Below are 18,411 nucleotides of genomic sequence, written 5' to 3'. Positions count from 1 at the left end.
AATATACGAACCTGCTTTGTTGTTTTGATTCCTGTCAGCACAGAGAGCAGCTGCATGGCCTTCTATTCAGTTCATAGCTGTTTGCTGCTCTCTAGTGGAAGGCCACAGTCATAATACAAAGCATTACCAGCACATTTATATGATAATGGACTTTCTTTCCCATAGAATGTCCATTATGGGGTGTCGAATGTAAAAAACAAAACAAAACAAAAAACATAAAATGAGTAAATAAAAAATATGAGTGGAGTGCCTTTATTCTTCGAAGGCTAAGTATTATAGATTTGTTACAACACTGAAAATACAAAACTTAGTTAAAGATGAGAATGTACCAATTCAATGAATTTATTAAATGATTAATTGTTTTGACATCAATTTCTCAAACTACCTGTATGTTACATCTCTACACATTCTTCTGTAACATCTCATAGACCTACAGGAACAGGTTTTTAAACTTTAGCATCTGTAAAACAAACAAGAACATACATGTAGAAAGGTCATGTGTATTTAGAAAGACATATGAATGAAGTATTCTCACCAGTTAAGGCCGCTGTATCGCTGTTTTGTCTTGTGCTCTTGATTTGTAAAGAAACGGTGTAGGCGTCATAAGCGAACACAAGGCCAGCAATCAGACTGAAAACCTATCATTTAAAAAATAAATGAGTAAAATAAACTGTTAAAGATCAGAGTGAACTGCAAATTGGACAGGACAGTTCAATATCACAGTTAAATGTATTATTTGGCATTGATTTAACCATGAAAATCCCACTGATATTCAGTATGTGCTTTTTATGGGTCTGACCCCGTTGGAGTTGTTGCAGAAACAACCAGAGCACCAGGAGGAAACCAACATACACAATGAGAACACGCCCAGGAAACAACTAAAGGCCCAGGAATTTCTAAACTCCAGGACCTTCTTGCTGTGAGGCTGCACCATCATCCCACATCCAGATAACACCTCATTTGAAGCATTTCTCACTCATTTCAAGCCGTACTTTTCTGTGGGGTAAAATTTAGACTGTATAAGTTTTAATGTAGCTCTACTTTGTGTAGTCGGCTGTGGCCTCTTATTGGTTTACATTGTCACCAGTCAGTGCACTGTCCTCTCTGTCCTCTCAGGTGCAGTGGTTGGTTATAAATCTCCTCCAGAACTTAAACAGGGTTCATGGTTCAGAGTCGACTATTGTACATGTTTTGAGGACTTTGTGACTGAAGTTTGACTGACCGATCCTGCGACCCAGGCTCCGTACCCCGGCCACCGGATCATAAGGTACAGAGACTCGATGATGAACCAAGCCGCGTCGATGACAGTTCGAAAAAGGTCCTGCATGAAATGAAAAGCCAACAGAACAATTACAACTAAGACAAGAGGTCAAACACACAATCACCTCGTGCTAAAGTTGCCTGGCTGCCAGACACTGCTTTCTGTTCAAAAGAAGAACCGTCCGGTTCTTCCCACATCGGTTCAATCATCGCACCAAGAGACGGAAGCCGTCACCTGTCACGCACTCTTCTAAAACATTAAAGATGGCGCCGCGGCGACCGATACACTGTTTTTTTTTCTTCTCTTTTGTCTGTTTGAACTCATTTGGAAAATATAAAATCCCAAAAACCGGAGCAATAAATAGCGTTCGAAGTAAAAAAGGACATTTTTTAAAAGGCTTCTTGCTGCAAGAGTTATGACAGAATTATGATAGAGTTATGATAGAGTTATGATAGAGTTATGATAGAATTATGATAGAGTTATGATAGAATTATGATAGAGTTATGATAGAGTTATGATAGAATTATGATAGAATTATGATAGAGTTATGATAGAATTATGATAGAGTTATGACAGAATTATGATACAGTTATGATAGAGTTATGATACAGTTATGATAGAATTATGATAGAATTATGATAGAGTTATGATAGAATTATGACAGAGTTATGAAGTAAAACCAGGCTATGCCAGACTATATGTCTTTGAAATATCTATCAAAAAGCATGTAGTTGGGCAGGCCAGGCAAGTGCTAAAGAGGAACTGGAGCTGAATGAATTTCTAGGAATGGTCGGAAATTAGGAAGTGGTAAAAGGTTGCACTATCTGTTTCTGTACATGGAATATTGCATCCAGGTCCTTCTCCTCCACCGTTTCTCTGTCTTTAAGTGTAAAGGCCCGAGAGCTCGTTGTCTCCTCTGAAGCACCAAATACTGTCATCACAATATTCACCGATTTTTCCTTGTTTAATAAATGTGTATTTTACTCTTTTTGCATGTGTCTTTATTCTGTTCATTTGATGGGGACAAGTATGTACAATTAGCATGTAATAGGGCTGGACAATCCACTGTCTTGTTCAAACTGCAAAACTAGGAGCTGTTTCTGCCAAAGAAATGGCTGTAAACCTGTCAGTTATAAAGTCCCATGACAATGATTGAGATTGACCAAAGTAGGGATTGCGATTTTTATTAAATTTCGATTAAATGCCCTGGCCAGCATGTAATATACTGCAACATTTATACCCAAAACTAATTCACTACGTCTGTACCAAGAGGAGCTTTAAAATACAAAGTAAAATACAAGCTTTTTATTTAATTGGTTGGGACAGTGCATGCTGATATACATACATGGGACTCATGCATGCAAAAACGCCACGCCGGATTGTACCCATGGGCTAATTTGCATCCGTTGTCCCACACTCGCTCCCTCGAACACACTCTCATTCATTCTGACCAATTGTACATGTTTTTAGTGGTAGGGGAAACCGTTATGTTGTGGTAGTGAAAGTAGAACTTACGGTCCAGACCCAACTGATGCGTTGGAACTTTTTGTCCAGCTCCATCATATAGACACAGAAGAAGATGATGGCCGTAATCATCCCACCGATTGCTACGTAAGAAATGACATGGTGCACGGACGCTGCATAACAGATGTTGATAATCAAACACAGCCCCTGTAAAGGAGGAAAACAGAGGTTAAGAAGAGACATGTAGAAGACATTCAATAGCTCATCAATAGTACAGGTACCACAGATTGAGAACCTGGGAGCTAGAATTTTGGTCACATGATTAGAGCCATAAACACACAAAAATGGTAGTCACCTTCATTACATGCAGACCTGTTAAAAGTGAATAGGTTATATATTCCCTTTTATATGATGTATCATCTGTCACATCATTTAAAGGAATAGGCCACCGTTTTTACATACTGAGATATGCTCTTACCTCACTTTAGTCATGTTAATATATCCCCGTCTGGTCTTTGTCCGTGCGCTCTGTCACGCAAACGGAGCACATACGCAGCCTCTCCCACATGTCACATAGCTCCAAAAATGCTCACGATAGAAGCTACCAAGCTCTTCCACGTGTTCCCTATTTAAATAAAGTTACGTGAAGTGTTTTCATGCGAAGTATATTTACACAGAAATGTAGCATGTCGATTTTATAAGCAAATAAAAAGGGGGACTATATTGTGAGGCGTAATGATACGAGGAGCAAAACGTCCGCGCAGTAACTCCTAAAGACTTCCCCCGCTCACTTCCGTCAATAACCTTTAGGAGTTACTGCGCGGACGTTTTGCTCCTCGTATCATTACGCCTCACAATATAGTCCCCCTTTTTATTTGCTTATAAAATCGACATGCTACATTTCTGTGTAAATATACTTCGCATGAAAACACTTCACGTAACTTTATTTAAATAGGGAACACGTGGAAGAGCTTGGTAGCTTCTATCGTGAGCTTTTTTGGAGCTATCTGACATGTGGGAGAGGCTGCGTATGTGCTCCGTTTGCGTGACAGAGCGCACGGACAAAGACCAGACGGGGATATATTAACACGACTAAAGTGAGGTAAGAGCATATCTCAGTATGTAAAAACGGTGGCCTATTCCTTTAACTATGCAATGAGGTTGGTTTGGGGACGACAATTCTTATTTAGGGGAGAGCGGGTATGGTTGTAACATGGGGAGAGTTGTAACACCACCTATAGCTCACTACAATGATGACGAAACCTTCTGTTGGTCTGTAAATGCAGTAAATTAGTAGTAGTAGTAAATTCTGCTGAGGAGCAGTGGTTGGTTACTCGGCTGGTGACGAAAGCTCGGAGGCGTCTCCAGGAGGTGGGGGCGTTCCTAGGAGGACTCAGGGAAACCACTCTACACAGGCATACATCAGAATGCTCTTTACCGCTTGCAGTTAGTCCAGAATTCTGCGGCACAGCTTTTAACAGGAACCAAAAAGTATGAGCACATCTCCCCCATTCTTGCGTCGTTGCACTGGCTTCCTGTTAATTTTAGAATTGATTCTAAGATTTTATTGCTTGTTTTTAAAGCTTTGAAGGGTCTGGCCCCTCAGTACATCAAGGACCTCATCCACATTTACACACCGTTGCGCGCTCTGAGGTCCGAGCTCCAGCTTGTGGTGCCCAGGACGAGCCGTAAGACTAGAGGGGACAGAGCGTTCTCCGTTGTCGGCCCTAAGCTGTGGAACACTCTGCCCCCCCACGTCCGAACGGCCCCGACCCTGGAGTGCTTTAAATCCCGTCTTAAAACCCACTTTTATTCTCTGGCTTTTAACACCATGTGAGTTGTGTGGTCCTCTGTGTTTTATTTATTTATTTACTTTTTATTGTTTTTTATTGTTTTATTGTTTTAATGTTTTATTCCTATTGTTTTTATTTTCTTGTGCAGCACTTTGGAAACTCTTGAAATGTGCTATAGAAATAAAGTTGGATTGGATTGGATTGGATTGAAACCTATCCCTAAAATGGCCGCCATCAGAGTGTTTACAGATTACTCAAAAATACGTGAATGTACCAAGGCAACACTTCAGGCATGTTTTTCAGAGCCGGTTCTCCCTATACGCAAACTACGCGAGGTGCGTAGGGCCCCCGCAGCCGCAAGGGCCCCGCATCTCAGTCAAACTATGGTGTTGTTTCACTGATTAATCAACACGTTGTTACGGGACAGGCTCTTCCAGCGCGCACTCACTCTCCGCCTACTTCGCCACATATAACACCAAAACGGAGCAGTCTGCAAGTGAATGAGCAGGAGAGCATCAGGACAGTAGTTTGACGAGTAGACGAGAGTAAAAAGCCGTTCTCCGTGGCCTTTTTGTTGAGTTGAATCCACATGGTTACATCCACAGTAACTTACAGTAACTCTGGTTCTCTGAATGTGCACAGTCTAAAACGGGTTGGGCGACTCATCGGCTAATTCTCAGCGGTCAGACAGAAACAACCGTCAGGAGCAGGTTTCAGTTAGTTTTAAATCAGCGGTTCCCAATCTGTGGGTCAGGGACCAGAGGTGAGAGAATGGGCCCATTTGCCATTTACTATTTAAAAAGGGAAATAGACTAGTAGTCGTCCTAAATCCCAGTCTCACAGTGGTTTAGTGGTTAGTGGTCCTCACACAGGGGGCAGGGCCTGAATTGAGGTCTGTATGTTCTGCTTCTGCCCTGGAACAGTGGAACTGCTTTGACCATAAATGGATTCGCTCTTCGTCGAATAGCCATGGGACGCTAGGGCCCCCGTGTGGATTTTTGCTTAGGGCCCCAGAAGGGCCAGCACCGGCTCTGATGTTTTTAATGACATAATAACATGATGTAAAGCTTGAAAAAGTCCATTTTGCATAATACCCCCCCTTTAACTGTTACAACTCACCCGGGTAGTGGGGTAGGTTGTAACACAGGACCACGATGTATTTGACGTCAACTCACAAGGTCTGTGATTTTCTTGCAGAGGTTTGAATTTGTGCCATTCGTAGTGAACAGATGTGGGTACTTTGTGTAAAAGTTTGAGAACTCTAGCTCAAAAATTCAGAGAGTTGCAGGTGCTGAAGCAAAAAGTGTTACAACCATCTCCCCTATAAAGACTTAAATGTTATTGCAATTCATGTGGTATTGTATGATTCAAAGGTAATTAAAGCCTGCTGCAGCTTCTGAAAGATCACAATGATTTTAAAAACCACACTGCAGTTTGTAAAATCAACATGTCGATCTCTCAGAGCACGAAGAGATTGAGCAGCTAGAGTATAGAGCTCCATCACATAAAAACGTATTTATATTTCAGGGTTCATGCAGGGAGCAGCAGGTTAACCTCTTAACTCCCGCCTGAACCGAGAGCATTTTCTCCAGTTCAGCTTTACCCAAATCCTGTAGGCCAGTGTAACGCCTCATGTGAAAGCTAAGATCTACAAACTAAATTGATCTTTTTCCTCACATCATCAGATTTTGTTTCATCACTTTTTTTGTTGGGCAGTCATCTCATTTTTGTCAAATTTTCGTGACTTTTTTGTCACTTTTTCGTCAAATTATTCGTATTTTTTTTGTCAAATTCTTATCACTTTTTTGTCCATTTTTTTTTATCACTTTTTCGTCCATTTTTTCCTCAATTTTTTGTCAATTTTTGTCATTTTTTTGTACATTTTTTGTACATTTTTCATCAATTTTTTCTCACTTTTTTCACATTTTCATCCTTGTTTTCGTCTCAGTTTTGTTGCTATTTTCACACCTTTTTTCCCAGAAGCTTTTGGACTGGGGTGAAGCCAAACTGGACAAAATGTGCTCGGTTCAGGTGGGAGTTAAGGGGTTAAGTTATACATACAGTCCATGGTTAGAACAGTGGGGGTCGCAGGACACTGAAGCGTCGCAAGATATCAAAAATAAAGTCTCCAAACTACCGCTATTAACCCAGATCTTACATGTTTCTGAAAGGGGGGCCAGATTTTGTTAGGTGAGTGATTTTGGGGGGTGGCGCAGTATGAACAGAACAAGATAAAGCGATGGGCGGAACGTTTGTCTGTACATTGAGCAATATCCTGCATTCCGCTGCATTTTCTCCTCGGGAACAACTAAAAATCTTTAATAAAACTGCATAATAATCTTAATGAACCCGGTTACACTTCTGTCACAACAGTGCGTCATGAACAAACTGTACATCTTTACGTTTTATTTGTTTTACGCGTTAGTCGTGGTCGTCGTGTTAAAAAAAAACAGGCCCCACTTACTATTTCTGCTGCGAGGATGAAGCCTTTTGGGTTCTTCAAGTAACTTTTAAACTTCTCCAAGTAGTCAGAGCTGGTCGTAGTTGTGTCAGCCATAATGTAGAGCAGAAAGATGTAATAGACTTTACAAGTGTCTTATTCTAGTCTATGCTCGGTGAAAATGCATATGACGTCCAATTATGTCCTGTGCGTCATATGCACTTTAAAGGGAAAGTTTCTAATTTGATAAACCTCTGTCTTGAGTCTTGATCACCTGTCTCTCTGTCTGGAGGTTGGCACGAGTCCTCCTTAAACCTGTTAAAAGTTTCACAAAGAGGAAACCACATATACTGGAAGTGGGTGCAGCATCATCTTTTCCTTTATCAGATAGAGTCAGTGGGGGCGGGCACAGCGTGAACAGGCTCAGGTCTGGGTTTGAGGTCGAGTCTCCGCTTTCACGGCAGAGTTTTAAAATCTACTAGGCTGTGTAATGTAACGAGTTCTGATGGCCGACACAATATTCATCAATGAAAAAGCTCAGAAGCAGCGATCAGGGAGAGAGAGGGAGATGCAGCGAGAGAAGGAGGCGCGCGCCACAACAGCCACGGCTGGTTGTCGTCGTCTTATCTTTCACAGAAAACCCCCAAAGGGGGAGATTGGACCACCACTCGTTCTCCTTTCCATAAATAGTTAGCACATCAATTTGCGATCAAAATGACGTGCGACGTGATATTACGTCTGCCTGAGATGATTGACGGCGGGAATTATCAAAATGAGCAAATGGTGACAAAAAAAAAGTGTTTTCACACATTTCTTAGTAATTTTAGATCATCTTTGGGAGTGTGGTGTGACCGCAAACTTTAGGCGAACTGGCTCGGATGGCATGTGCGTGTTGTTTGACACATAATTACGTGGAATGATGACTCATATGTATACACGGTTGCAAACATCCGAGAACTCAAGTGAGTGCTGGCCCGATATTGGACCCCAGGTGTCCTCATATTGGACCTCCCCATGTGTCCTCATATTGGACCAGTTCGGTCCAATGTAATGCAATGTGCTCTGCACGCATTAACATGATTAACACATCTGCACACATTTCAGGCTATAATGGCACAAATGAATAGATTAATAGATTAATTAATAAATAAATAATAAAATTAAGAATATACTCATTGTACTTGCCATTTGAAGCAAAGCATTCATACAACACAAACACTGAGGGAGACAAAAGGGATAAACAGTTGGTTACAGGTCAGGGTTGTGACTGTGTGTGCTGTGAGTAAGTACGAAAGTATTTAATCCCATTTTCATTTGCTTAGGCCAAATTATACACAGTTTTACATGTGGTCCAATATTGTGATCGACCTTGTCCAATATAGGTCACCGTGTCCCCAAATTGGACCACTTTCAAAAAAAATATTTAGGGATTTTACTGCAATAATATAATATTTGACAAGCTCATATCTTGTTTGCATAGAGCACTTATTGCAACTCATTCACTGAGGCACAAATGCTTTTGATGCACTTAATTAGAAAGAGGAAATACGAATATGTCCTTAGGGGGTCCAATATAGGTCCATCTCCCCTAATGTTTATCTGAAGGGAAGGCTCTCTGAACACATGGAGTCAGGGGTGTGTAAAACCGCAGTCACTGAGGGTGAGCATATTGAGACATGTTGAAGGAGCTGCATCACAGTACGTGGCTATAGGTTTGAGAAAAGTCGTTGGTGAAGTTACGATTTAAATATTAGGTCCTGTATTTGTTTTCCAGGGGAAAGTTTATATGCTAAGGCTCTTAACATGTCGTGTCTCCCCTTAAATATTCTTTATTCTGAAGCTTCTTTTTGGATGACAGACGTGATAGAGAAGGATGAAATAATGTAAAAAGTTTAGTTTACAGGGTTAGCAGGTTGTACATTACAAATCCGGACAGATGGTATAAAGTAATGTTTTCAAAGGGCATTACCATAAATGTGTCTAATTTGCAGATATTTAGCCAGGTGGTGTACTTACTTATAATAGTAGGCCTATAATCTGTGTTTAATAGTATAATCGGTCGTAATTGTCTAATTGCCGTTTGTCTTTCCCCGGCTTTGGAATCAAAGTAATTACTCCTTGTTTCATGCTGGTCATCAATTCTTTTCAAACTATGCACATTCTTTAAGCGCTTCATTTTAGTGAGCTGTTATAGGCTCGCGATCAGCATCAGCAGCTCTACATTCTGCTGCCATGTAGTGGAAGAACTGAGTCACATCTGGTCACGTCCCACACTTTTTCAGTGGAAGGTGAAAAATAATAAATAAATTCTCTTTTTTGAGTGATAAGGATAATAACAAAAATGAAACTAGTACAATCAGTGTTGGTCAAGTTACTTTAAAATTGTAATGTAATCTATATTAGTAGTTACAGCTTTAAAAATGTAATATGTTTGTGTTGAGTTAACTGAGTTACACTACTTTGAGTTACGTCTGAGTTACCTCTGAGATTTCCTTTGCTATTCCCATTCTCTCATGTTTTGTTTTGACGCCGTAGTTTCAACTGCAAATTGTAAACACCAGTGTCCAACTTGATTTGGTGCTGAATTTTATTTGGGGGGAGTTTGGCCTTTTTTCATTCAAATATTTAAATGCACTTGTAACTCGAGTTACTTGAATTGTAATGACAAATATATTTCCATATTTTGTGTAAGTAATATGTTATTTTCCTCAGTTACTGAAAAAAGTTATATATTTTTGTAATTCATTACTTTAACGTAATACGTAATACGTTACCCCCACAACGACTGCTACTACTGCTAGTTTTGACTCAAGCAACATGGCCTTCTATTCAGTTCATAGCTGTTTGCTGCTCTCTAATCCAATCCAATCTACTTTTTTATAACACACTATTAAAAACAACAAAGTGGAGCAAAGTGCAAAAGTACAAAAAATAATGTGTCGTAAGGCGTGATTTAAATACAGGAGGGGAGTCAGCCTGTCTAATACGGACCAGAAAACAGAACAGAAAACGCTCGGTCTCCTCTGAGTTCTCTAGTGGAAAGCACAGTCATAACTACATATGATATAAAGCATTAACAACACATTTATATGATAATGGATTTTATTTCCCATAAAATGTGCTGAATGTAAAAAAAAACGACAGTGAAAATACGAAACTTAGTTGAAGATGAGAATGTACCACTTAAATGAATTTATTAATTGACTCATTGTTATGACATCAATTTCACAAACTAAAATCTCTTCACTCTGACCTGTATGTTCCATCAAATACAGGAACGAGTAGCTAAACTTTACCACCTGTAAAACAAACAAGAACATACATGTAATGTGTGCTTAGAAAGACATATAGATTGAGTGAAGTAATCTCACCATTGTGTGTTTTGTCATGCACTCTTCATTTGTAAGCAAATGATGTAGGCGTCATAAGCGAAGACAAAGCCAGCAACCAGACTGAAAATCTATATTAAAAAATATATATATTAAAAATCAGAGTTCACTGCAAATTGTACAGGAAAGTTCAATATCACAGTTAAATGCATTTTTTGGCAACTGAAAATCCCACTGATATTTAGTGTCTCCTTTTCAAGGGTCTGACCCAGTTAGAGCTGTTGCAGAAACCACCAGAGCACCAGGAGGAAACCAAAGAGAACACGCAAACTTCATCCAGGAAACAACTAAAGGCCCGAGAATTTCTAAACTCCAGGACCTTCTTGCTGTGAGGCTGCACCATCATCCCACATCTAGATCCGTGGTTCTCAACCTGGGGCTCGCGACGCTCAAGGGGGTCGCGAGACAAATTTGGGGGGTCGCCAGATCATGTAGATAAAATACACATATTTTTATTAGCGTATAATATAATATTTTATTGTAGCAGTGCCATTATTTGTTTGCAATTTGATGAATTTCACTTTATCCATTTGTTTTTTTTCTGTGTTTTTTAAGAATTATGTAGGCCAGGGGTATAGGCAACATCAGGCCCGAGGGCTAAATCCGGCCCTCCAGCATAGAAGCTCTGGCCCTCATTTTTTTTAAATGATTTTGAAGATGAGATTACTACACAAATCAGAGGTCAAATTCCTGTTTGAATACTCTAAGAATGTGCAAAATACAGTCAAATCTTTCAAAATTCCTAAATAAAACACCCATTTAGGTCATGTATAGGGCTGGGTACGATGCTTTATGCGATATCTATACTAAAATATTGTGGCGTCTAGAACCAGAAAACAGAACAATAATGTGTGGAAGGAAAATGTGGCTAAAAATAAGGAAAAATCGTGTTAAAATTGTTTTGGGGGAAAAAATAGGGCAAAAATAGGGAATCAATATGGGAAAATTAGAAAGACGGAAAAAACAATTGCGAAATCTTGGGAAAAATAAGAAAGAAAAAAAGATTGGGTGAAATGGGGAAAAAGAAATCGAAAAAATAGGAGAAAAAAATGGGAAATTTGATTTGAGCTTCAATGTTGTCCCTGGACTAACAGTTTCAAAGCCTGTTTTGTTTTTTTTGCTCGGTACCTGCTTTAGATATCAGTAGAACCTAAACTTTTTTTTTCCAATACCAGACTGGTGTTGTTTAAGTATGGCCATAATCATGAACAGAGAAGGCTGGCATTTGTAGAAAATGGTGCTTTACTTTGGGGTCTGGCCCTTGGTCTTTTTACAATGAAGAAAATCGACCCTCCGCCAAGGAAACTTGCCTACCCCTGATGTACAAGGCTAATGTTCCTATTTGTCAGGGTGTGACCCGGACGGGGGTCACAAACCCCTTTAACTGTTATAATGGGGGTCGCGGCTCCTAAAGGTTGAGAACCACTGATCCAGATAACACCTCATTTGAAGCATTTCTCACTCAATTCAAGCCGTACTTTTCTGTGGGGTAAAATTTAGACTGTATTAGTTTTAATGCAGCTCTACTTTGTGTAGTCGGCTGTGGCCTCTTATTGGTTTACATTGTCACCAGTCAGTGCACTGTCCTCTCTGTCCTCTCAGGTGCAGTGGTTGGTTATAAAGCCTCCTCCAGATCTTAAACAAGGTTCATGATTAAGAGTCAACTATTGTACATGTTTTCAGTGTTTGACTGACCCCTCCTGCGACCCAAGGTCCATCTCCCGGCCACCGGATCAGAAAGTACAGAGACGCGATGATGAACCAACCCGTGTGGACCACAGTTCGTAAAAGGTCCTGCATGAGATGAAAAGCCAACAGAACATTACAAGACAAGAGGTCAAACACACAATCACCACGTGCTAAAGAGGAACCGGAGCTGAGTGAATTTCTAGGAATAGTTAGAAACTAGGAAGTGGTAAAGGGTTGCAGTATCTGTTTCTTTACTTGGAACATTGCGTACCCTTACCCTGTTAATGATTTCAAAAGATAAGGGTAAGTTTGAGTGCAGGTTCACGCCTGTTCTTAACACCTCCAAGTCCTTCTCTGTCCTTTTCTCTGTCTTTTAGGTGTGAGGGATAAAAGCCCGAGAGCTCGTCGTCTCCTCTGAAGCTCCAAATACTGTACAACGTTCACCTTCGATCTTTCCTTGTTTGATAAATGTGTATTTCACTCTTTTATTTTGTAAGTGTATATATTTATTTGTTCATTTGTTGGGGACAAGTATGTACAGTTAGCAGAGAGTGGCTTTTAATATACAAATGACAAGGTAATGTTGTGGTAGTGAAAGTAGAACTTACGCTCAAGGCCCAAATGATGCGTAGGAACCGTTTCTCCACCTCCATCATAAAAACACCAAACACGAAGAAGATGACGGCGAAGATCATCCCACTGATTGCTACATAAGAAATGTCACGGTACCAGGAAGCTGCATAACAGATGCTGATTATCAAACACAGCACCTGCAAAGGAGGAAAACAGAAGTTAAGAAGAGAAATGCAGAAGACCCAGAGTTAAGCCCTGAGCTCATCTATAGTATATATAGTATACTGGGCTGGGCAAAGTCGACTAAATGTGTCTGAAATTTAAACTTTAATTCTTGTTGAAGGGACAATGTACAGAGACATTGAGCTCAAAGAGAAAGAGTTGTACTGCACCAGATTTTAGCTAAATAGCTAGTTTCCATCTGTAGTCCTGGGTTACATCAAAATAAATAACACTATACAGCATGACCATTCATTATTCTATCAGTCAATCACATAGTCTGTCATATAACACTTTACCAATCAGGTCCAATCACCATTCCTATTTACAGACGTATATTAAAATACATTAAAATAATTCAGTGCTGCCCCCAGTGGTTCACAATGAATATGCAAAAGCTACATTTTGTCATAGAATAATGAAGGACCTAAAACCAGCCCCTGTCAGTGCTAGCAGGTTTGACCTCTCAGCAGCCACTTTTTCAATTCCCCGGTAAAAGTATTATGGCCCCGTCCCAAACCAGTAAATTGGTAAGAGGTCTTGCACCAAACCGGATGTGCGTCAGCGTCCGCTATGACAAGAAGCTTCCGAATTGGTCAGTCATTTAGGAGGTAGTTAGGGAAAGGAGCCTCAATGCTAACCATCATAGCCACTTTAGCATAGGGACCCCTGGTGCTAACTAACCGGTGATTAGGAGCTATGTGCCATCCCATAAGCCACTGATTCATGATTCACGCGCAACCACTGTTGATTTACAGGTGCACATTTAATAAAATAAATAAATAAATAAAATAAATTAGATTGTGCACAAGCCAAACTTTATAAAAGTGACAAAATACATGTTGTCGTCCCCACACCTCAGTCACATGTTGGTGTTAAAGAAAGGTTTAAATGAAGGCAGTTTGTGCTTTTGCTTTCATTTAGTAGAAACTTAAGCCGCATGGCTAATTTGCTACTGTAGCTTTATGAAACAGCTGCTGAGATAAAATAATGCTAAAGGGAAATGCATGGCTGATTTGGATTTTTTTTTTTTTTTTGTCTTAAATGTCTTTGTTTGGACACTATGTTGTTGTTGGACAGTAGGTGGCAGAATCCACTTTTGTTCGGCCTGACACCTTTTCAGTTTTTATTTAGTCTTGTTTTAGTCGACTAAAATATCTGGACATTTTTTAGTCATCGCTTTAGTCTCCTGAATTTTTTTTAAATTAGTTTTAGTCCAATTTCTGTCAGCAAAAATATCACTTTGACTAAAGTGAAGACTAAATATTTTAGTCGACGAAATTAACAATGGTTTATACCAATTTCAGATCAGACTAAACAAAGACTAAAGAAGGTCATGAATTCTAAATCAGCACTAATATTTTAAGACAGGACTAAACCAGTGGCGTATTAATCTAAGCTGTGTCTCCTGTGCACAGTGCAGTCACAGTTAACTCAGTTGGCTCCATAAACTGTAACTCTGTGGTTGTAAGTCTGTGGTTGGCCGACCTGTGACCTATGATTCTTCTTCGCTACATGAGAAAAAGTGAAACTGTTGGAAACTCCGCACCTAATGCTACAGCCCACAGACCGCTATTGTTGTTCTCTGTAAACCATTTCAGGATTAGAACAGTGGTTACCAAAGGGACGCAGGACACTGAAGTGGGGGTCGCAAGATGATTATGAAACAAACCTTTTACATTTCTGACATAAAATTCAAAGTCCTTTTGAGAAATTAATTGAAATATCAAAATATAGCATCCAAACTTGCATAATTAAACCACAATTGAAATGTTTTGTCCAGAGTTGTTTGTTGAGTGCTTTTGGGGGTCACGGACTGAAAGTTTTGAGGACCCCTGAGTTAGAACAATAATACAATCTTTCTTAATACACCATCAAGCAAGGGCAAAACGCTTGGTTGAACACTGGGCAGTTTCCTGTATTCTGGTGCATTTTATCCTCATGATGAACAACTAAAAATCTTTAATAAAACTGCTACAATAATCTGTCTGAACTCTTCTGCCACAACAGTGTGTAATGAACAAACTGCATTTCTTTACTTTTTGTTTATTTTACAAATTAAGCACAGAATTACAGGGCTCAGTGAAGGAAATATAAAATTAATGTTAAAAAAAATAATGCTTGGGTTGGTTAAATTAGTCAGGATTGAATATTTTTACAGTCTGTGGTTGTAACCCCCTCATCCCCGCACAGGTCAAGCAGAAGGATATTTTCCCACTTACTATTTCTGCAGCGAGGATTAAGCCTCTTGGGGTCGTCACGTAGCTTTTAAGCTTCTCCACGCAGTTTGAGCTGGTCGTAGTTGTGTCGGCCATAATGTTGAGCAGAAAGATGTAACAGACTTTACAAGTGTGTTTTATTCTAGTCTATGCTCGGTTAAAGTGCATATGACGGGTTTAGCAAAAATTGTGTCCAATGTGTCCTGTGCACTTTAAAGGAAAAGCTGCTAATTGGATACACTTGTCTTGAGTCTTGAACGATCACCTGTCTCTCTGTCTGGAGGTTGGCATGAGTCCTCCTTAAATCTTAACCTCAGTATCAACAGTTGAAAGTTTCACAGAGAGGAAACCACAGAAACTGGAAGTGGGTGCAGCGTCGTCTTTCCTAGCAAACGTTTGCTTTAGTTACAGAATGCAGTAGCCTATAGTGAGCTTGTGTGACTTTATGATCAGATAAAGTCAATGAATAGGCGGACAGTGCATGGGCTTCTTAACTTAAAGGTACATTTCATAACTTTTTATGCGGGGGAAAAGTTGTTATTAGTGACATTTCAGTGAGCAGCTTCTATGTGTGGTGAGCATGGCCCCTTTCTTTTCCATCCTGAGAGGAGAGGGAGGGAGAGAGGCCGTGGGTTTGAGTCCGAGTCTCCGACGACAACAGCCACAGCTTGTTGTCATCGTCGTCGTCGCCTTATCTTTAATAGAAAAAGCCCAAAGTATAAGTAATGTTTATATGAAGGGAAGGCTCTCTGAACACATGGAGTCAGGGGTGTGTGAAACCACAGTCACTGAGCGTGAGAGCATTGAGACATATTGAAGGAGCTGCATCACAATACGTGGCTATAGATTTTGAAAAAATTGGTCAAGTCATTGGTGAAGTTACAATTTACAATAATCAGTGAATAATTACACTCCTTATCGTAAAGATTAGGTCCTGTATTTGTTTACATGTTAAGGCTCTTAACATCCCCTTAAATATTCTTTATTCTGAAGCCTCTTTTTTGATGACAGATGTGATAGAGAAGGATGAAATAATGTAAAAAGTAATTTGCAGTTTTTAGTTTACAAGGGTTAGCAGGTTGTACATTACAAATCCAGACAGATGGTATAATGTAATGTTTTCAAAGGGCATTACCAAATTGATTGCTGTCCTTATAATTTGTTAGGTTTATTTGCAGCCATTAACAATGTGAGAATTGTGTCATTGCATGTGAAGCTTTGTTGTTATTACCATACTTTTTTTTGTCATTTACACTATTTTTGGAGCGTGTCCGATTGTTTTATGACTGGAATGGCGTGGTCGCGTAGTCCCAGGTGGGGGGCCCATATGACATTGTCTTGCCCCGGGCCCCAGCAAGTCAGTCGACTGCCCTGCTTTGTGTCATTGTCTTGTTGCAGCACCATTCTCTGTTGAGCTTCAGCTGTTGGACAGATTCACCTCAGGCTTTTCTGCAAAAAATATCTATATAAACATGTGAATACATTTTTCCATTGATGATAGCGCGTTGTCCAGGCCCTGAAGCAACAAAACAGCCCCACTCCATGAAGCTCCTGCACCAGACTTCACAGTGGGGATAGGGTTTTGATTTGCTCTTTCACAAACTTCAAACATGCAGAAAAGTTATTTATTTTTTTTATACAGAAGTGGCTTCCTCTGTGGCGTTCTCCCATGAACCCTTTCTTGTTCAATGTTGTACATATTGTGCCAGTGATTTCTGTTGGTCTTTAGCTGACACTGTAGGGTTCTTTTCTACCTCATTGAGTATTGTGCGCTGTGCCCTTGGAGTCATCTTTACAGGGCGGCCACTCCTTGGAAGTGAAGCAACAGTGAAGCCAAACTGTCTCCATTTAAAGACAATTTTTGTAACCGTAGATTCGTCCATTTATAGAAAACATTTCCCAACTGTGGATTTTTTAACATTATGGGGATGATTTACCAAGCGCTTGCTCATGTGCATAGCAAGTAGCCAGTGTTAATTTTGTCGACTAAAATATTTAGTCTTTATTCTGAAGCCTCTTTTTTGATGACAGATGTGATAGAGAAGGATGACTTAATTTTAGTCAAAGTGATATTTTTGACTAAAATTGGACTAAAACTAAATTAAACGTTTTTCATGAGACTAAAACTATGACTAAAATGTCCAGATATTTTAGTCGACTAAAATAAGACTAAATAAAAATGAAAAGGAGAGACTAAAATCATCCAAACTTCTATTGTCCGTCTAAAAGAGCCTCAGATCATGTCAATTCTCTGCCACAGCTCTGAGCTTTGTTCATGTGGAGCAGCTCCATGAAGCAGAGGAACAAGATTAAATATGATTATAATGAATATTATAAATGCAAAGTCGACTAAATTCGTCTTAAATTTAGTCGACTAAATTGACGTGCAATTTTAGTCGACTAAAACTAGACTAAAATTTAAATGATTTTTTCGACTAAATCTCAACTAAAATTAAATTACATTTTAGTCAAAAGACTAAGACTAAAACTAAATTAAAATATGTTGTCAAAATTAACACTGCAAGTAGCGTGTGCCAATGTGGATCAACAGCAGAGACATTTCTGCATTATTTACTCATTCAGCATTGCCTTATTTACATCTCCGATTTGGGGCACAAATACTGTAATAGAGGCAACATCAAATGGTAAATTAAGTGCAACATGCCAACAAAATAACATATATTTTTCAGCTTGCGCCCGCTATTTAGCACCTGCCTTGATAACTGACCCTCCCAAGACTTTTAGAAATGGTTCTGTAACCTTTTCCACCTTTATACAAATCAGCAATTCTTGACTGTAGCTCTTTGAAGTGAGGCATGGTGCACATCAGACAATGCTTCTCAACAAGGGACAATTCTTAGTGTGTTTTTCAGTGCCCAAGGCAGCTTTGAGCCACACCTCAGTGACTGGACTTCCAGGTTGGCTCACACCTAACTGTAAATGTCTGTATAAATGTGTCTAATTTGCTCTTGGAGGATATTTAGCCAGGCGGTGTACTTACTTATTCCACGCTGTCCTGTGAATGTTTTCATGTTATTGCCAATAAAAACATGATAAAATGTAAATGTTTGGGTGGTATTAGTTCAGGCAGACACCGTTTAATCATTCCTCTGATTTTGATGAAGATCAGACCGGATTTAGTGACCGATTTAGGCAGAAATGTGAGAAATTCCAGACGGTGTATTTACTTATTTTACCTACGTTAGTCGAGTTGATGCGTACCTGTCTGGTCTTAGTGTGTGCGCTCAGTCACAAAAAGACTAAAGATGTTGTTAGCATTTAGCCTCCTCCCGGACCCAAATGGGGTGAAGTTCGAAGCGACCAAGCTCGACTTTACTGCACAGATGTCAAAGTGCCCCTAAGA

General features: G+C 39.7%; 1 protein-coding gene across 2 annotated transcripts; it reads right to left on the bottom strand.

Moving 5' to 3' along the window:
• Positions 1-407: 407 nt before the first annotated feature.
• LOC306964483 (proteolipid protein 2-like) lies at positions 408-15,229 on the bottom strand. 2 transcript variants are annotated; one of them, XM_079558491.1, is made up of 5 exons: positions 15,051-15,229; positions 2,777-2,932; positions 1,223-1,321; positions 536-638; positions 408-460 (listed from the first exon to the last, which is right to left on the bottom strand). In XM_079558491.1, exons 1-5 carry the CDS (start codon positions 15,141-15,143, stop codon positions 447-449), a joined length of 465 nt encoding a protein of 154 aa, XP_079414617.1. In that variant the 5' UTR covers positions 15,144-15,229; the 3' UTR covers positions 408-446. The 2 variants fall into 2 exon arrangements, with proteins under 2 accessions (XP_079414617.1, XP_079414616.1); XM_079558490.1 differs by lacking the exon at positions 15,051-15,229 and adding an exon at positions 6,983-7,106.
• Positions 15,230-18,411: the final 3,182 nt, after the last annotated feature.

Source organism: Gobius niger, assembly GCF_951799975.1.
Source record: "Gobius niger genome assembly, chromosome: 6".
Lineage (NCBI taxonomy): Eukaryota > Metazoa > Chordata > Actinopteri > Gobiiformes > Gobiidae > Gobius > Gobius niger.
The sequence above is the reverse complement of the archived record's forward strand: the minus strand, read 5'-3'. Positions and strand labels throughout refer to the sequence as shown.

Bases quoted from the DNA above. Each gene is read 5' to 3' on its own strand.
- LOC306964483 (XM_079558491.1), bottom strand. From the start codon at position 15,143: ATGGCCGACACAACTACGACCAGCTCAAACTGCGTGGAGAAGCTTAAA. The intron at 2,933-15,050 runs GTAAGTGGGAAA...CCTCCTTTACAG, and splicing joins TAATCCTCGCTGCAGAAATA to GGGCTGTGTTTGATTATCAA. The intron at 639-1,222 runs GTCAGTCAAACT...TTTAAATGATAG, and splicing joins GAGCCTGGGTCGCAGGATCG to GTTTTCAGTCTGATTGCTGG.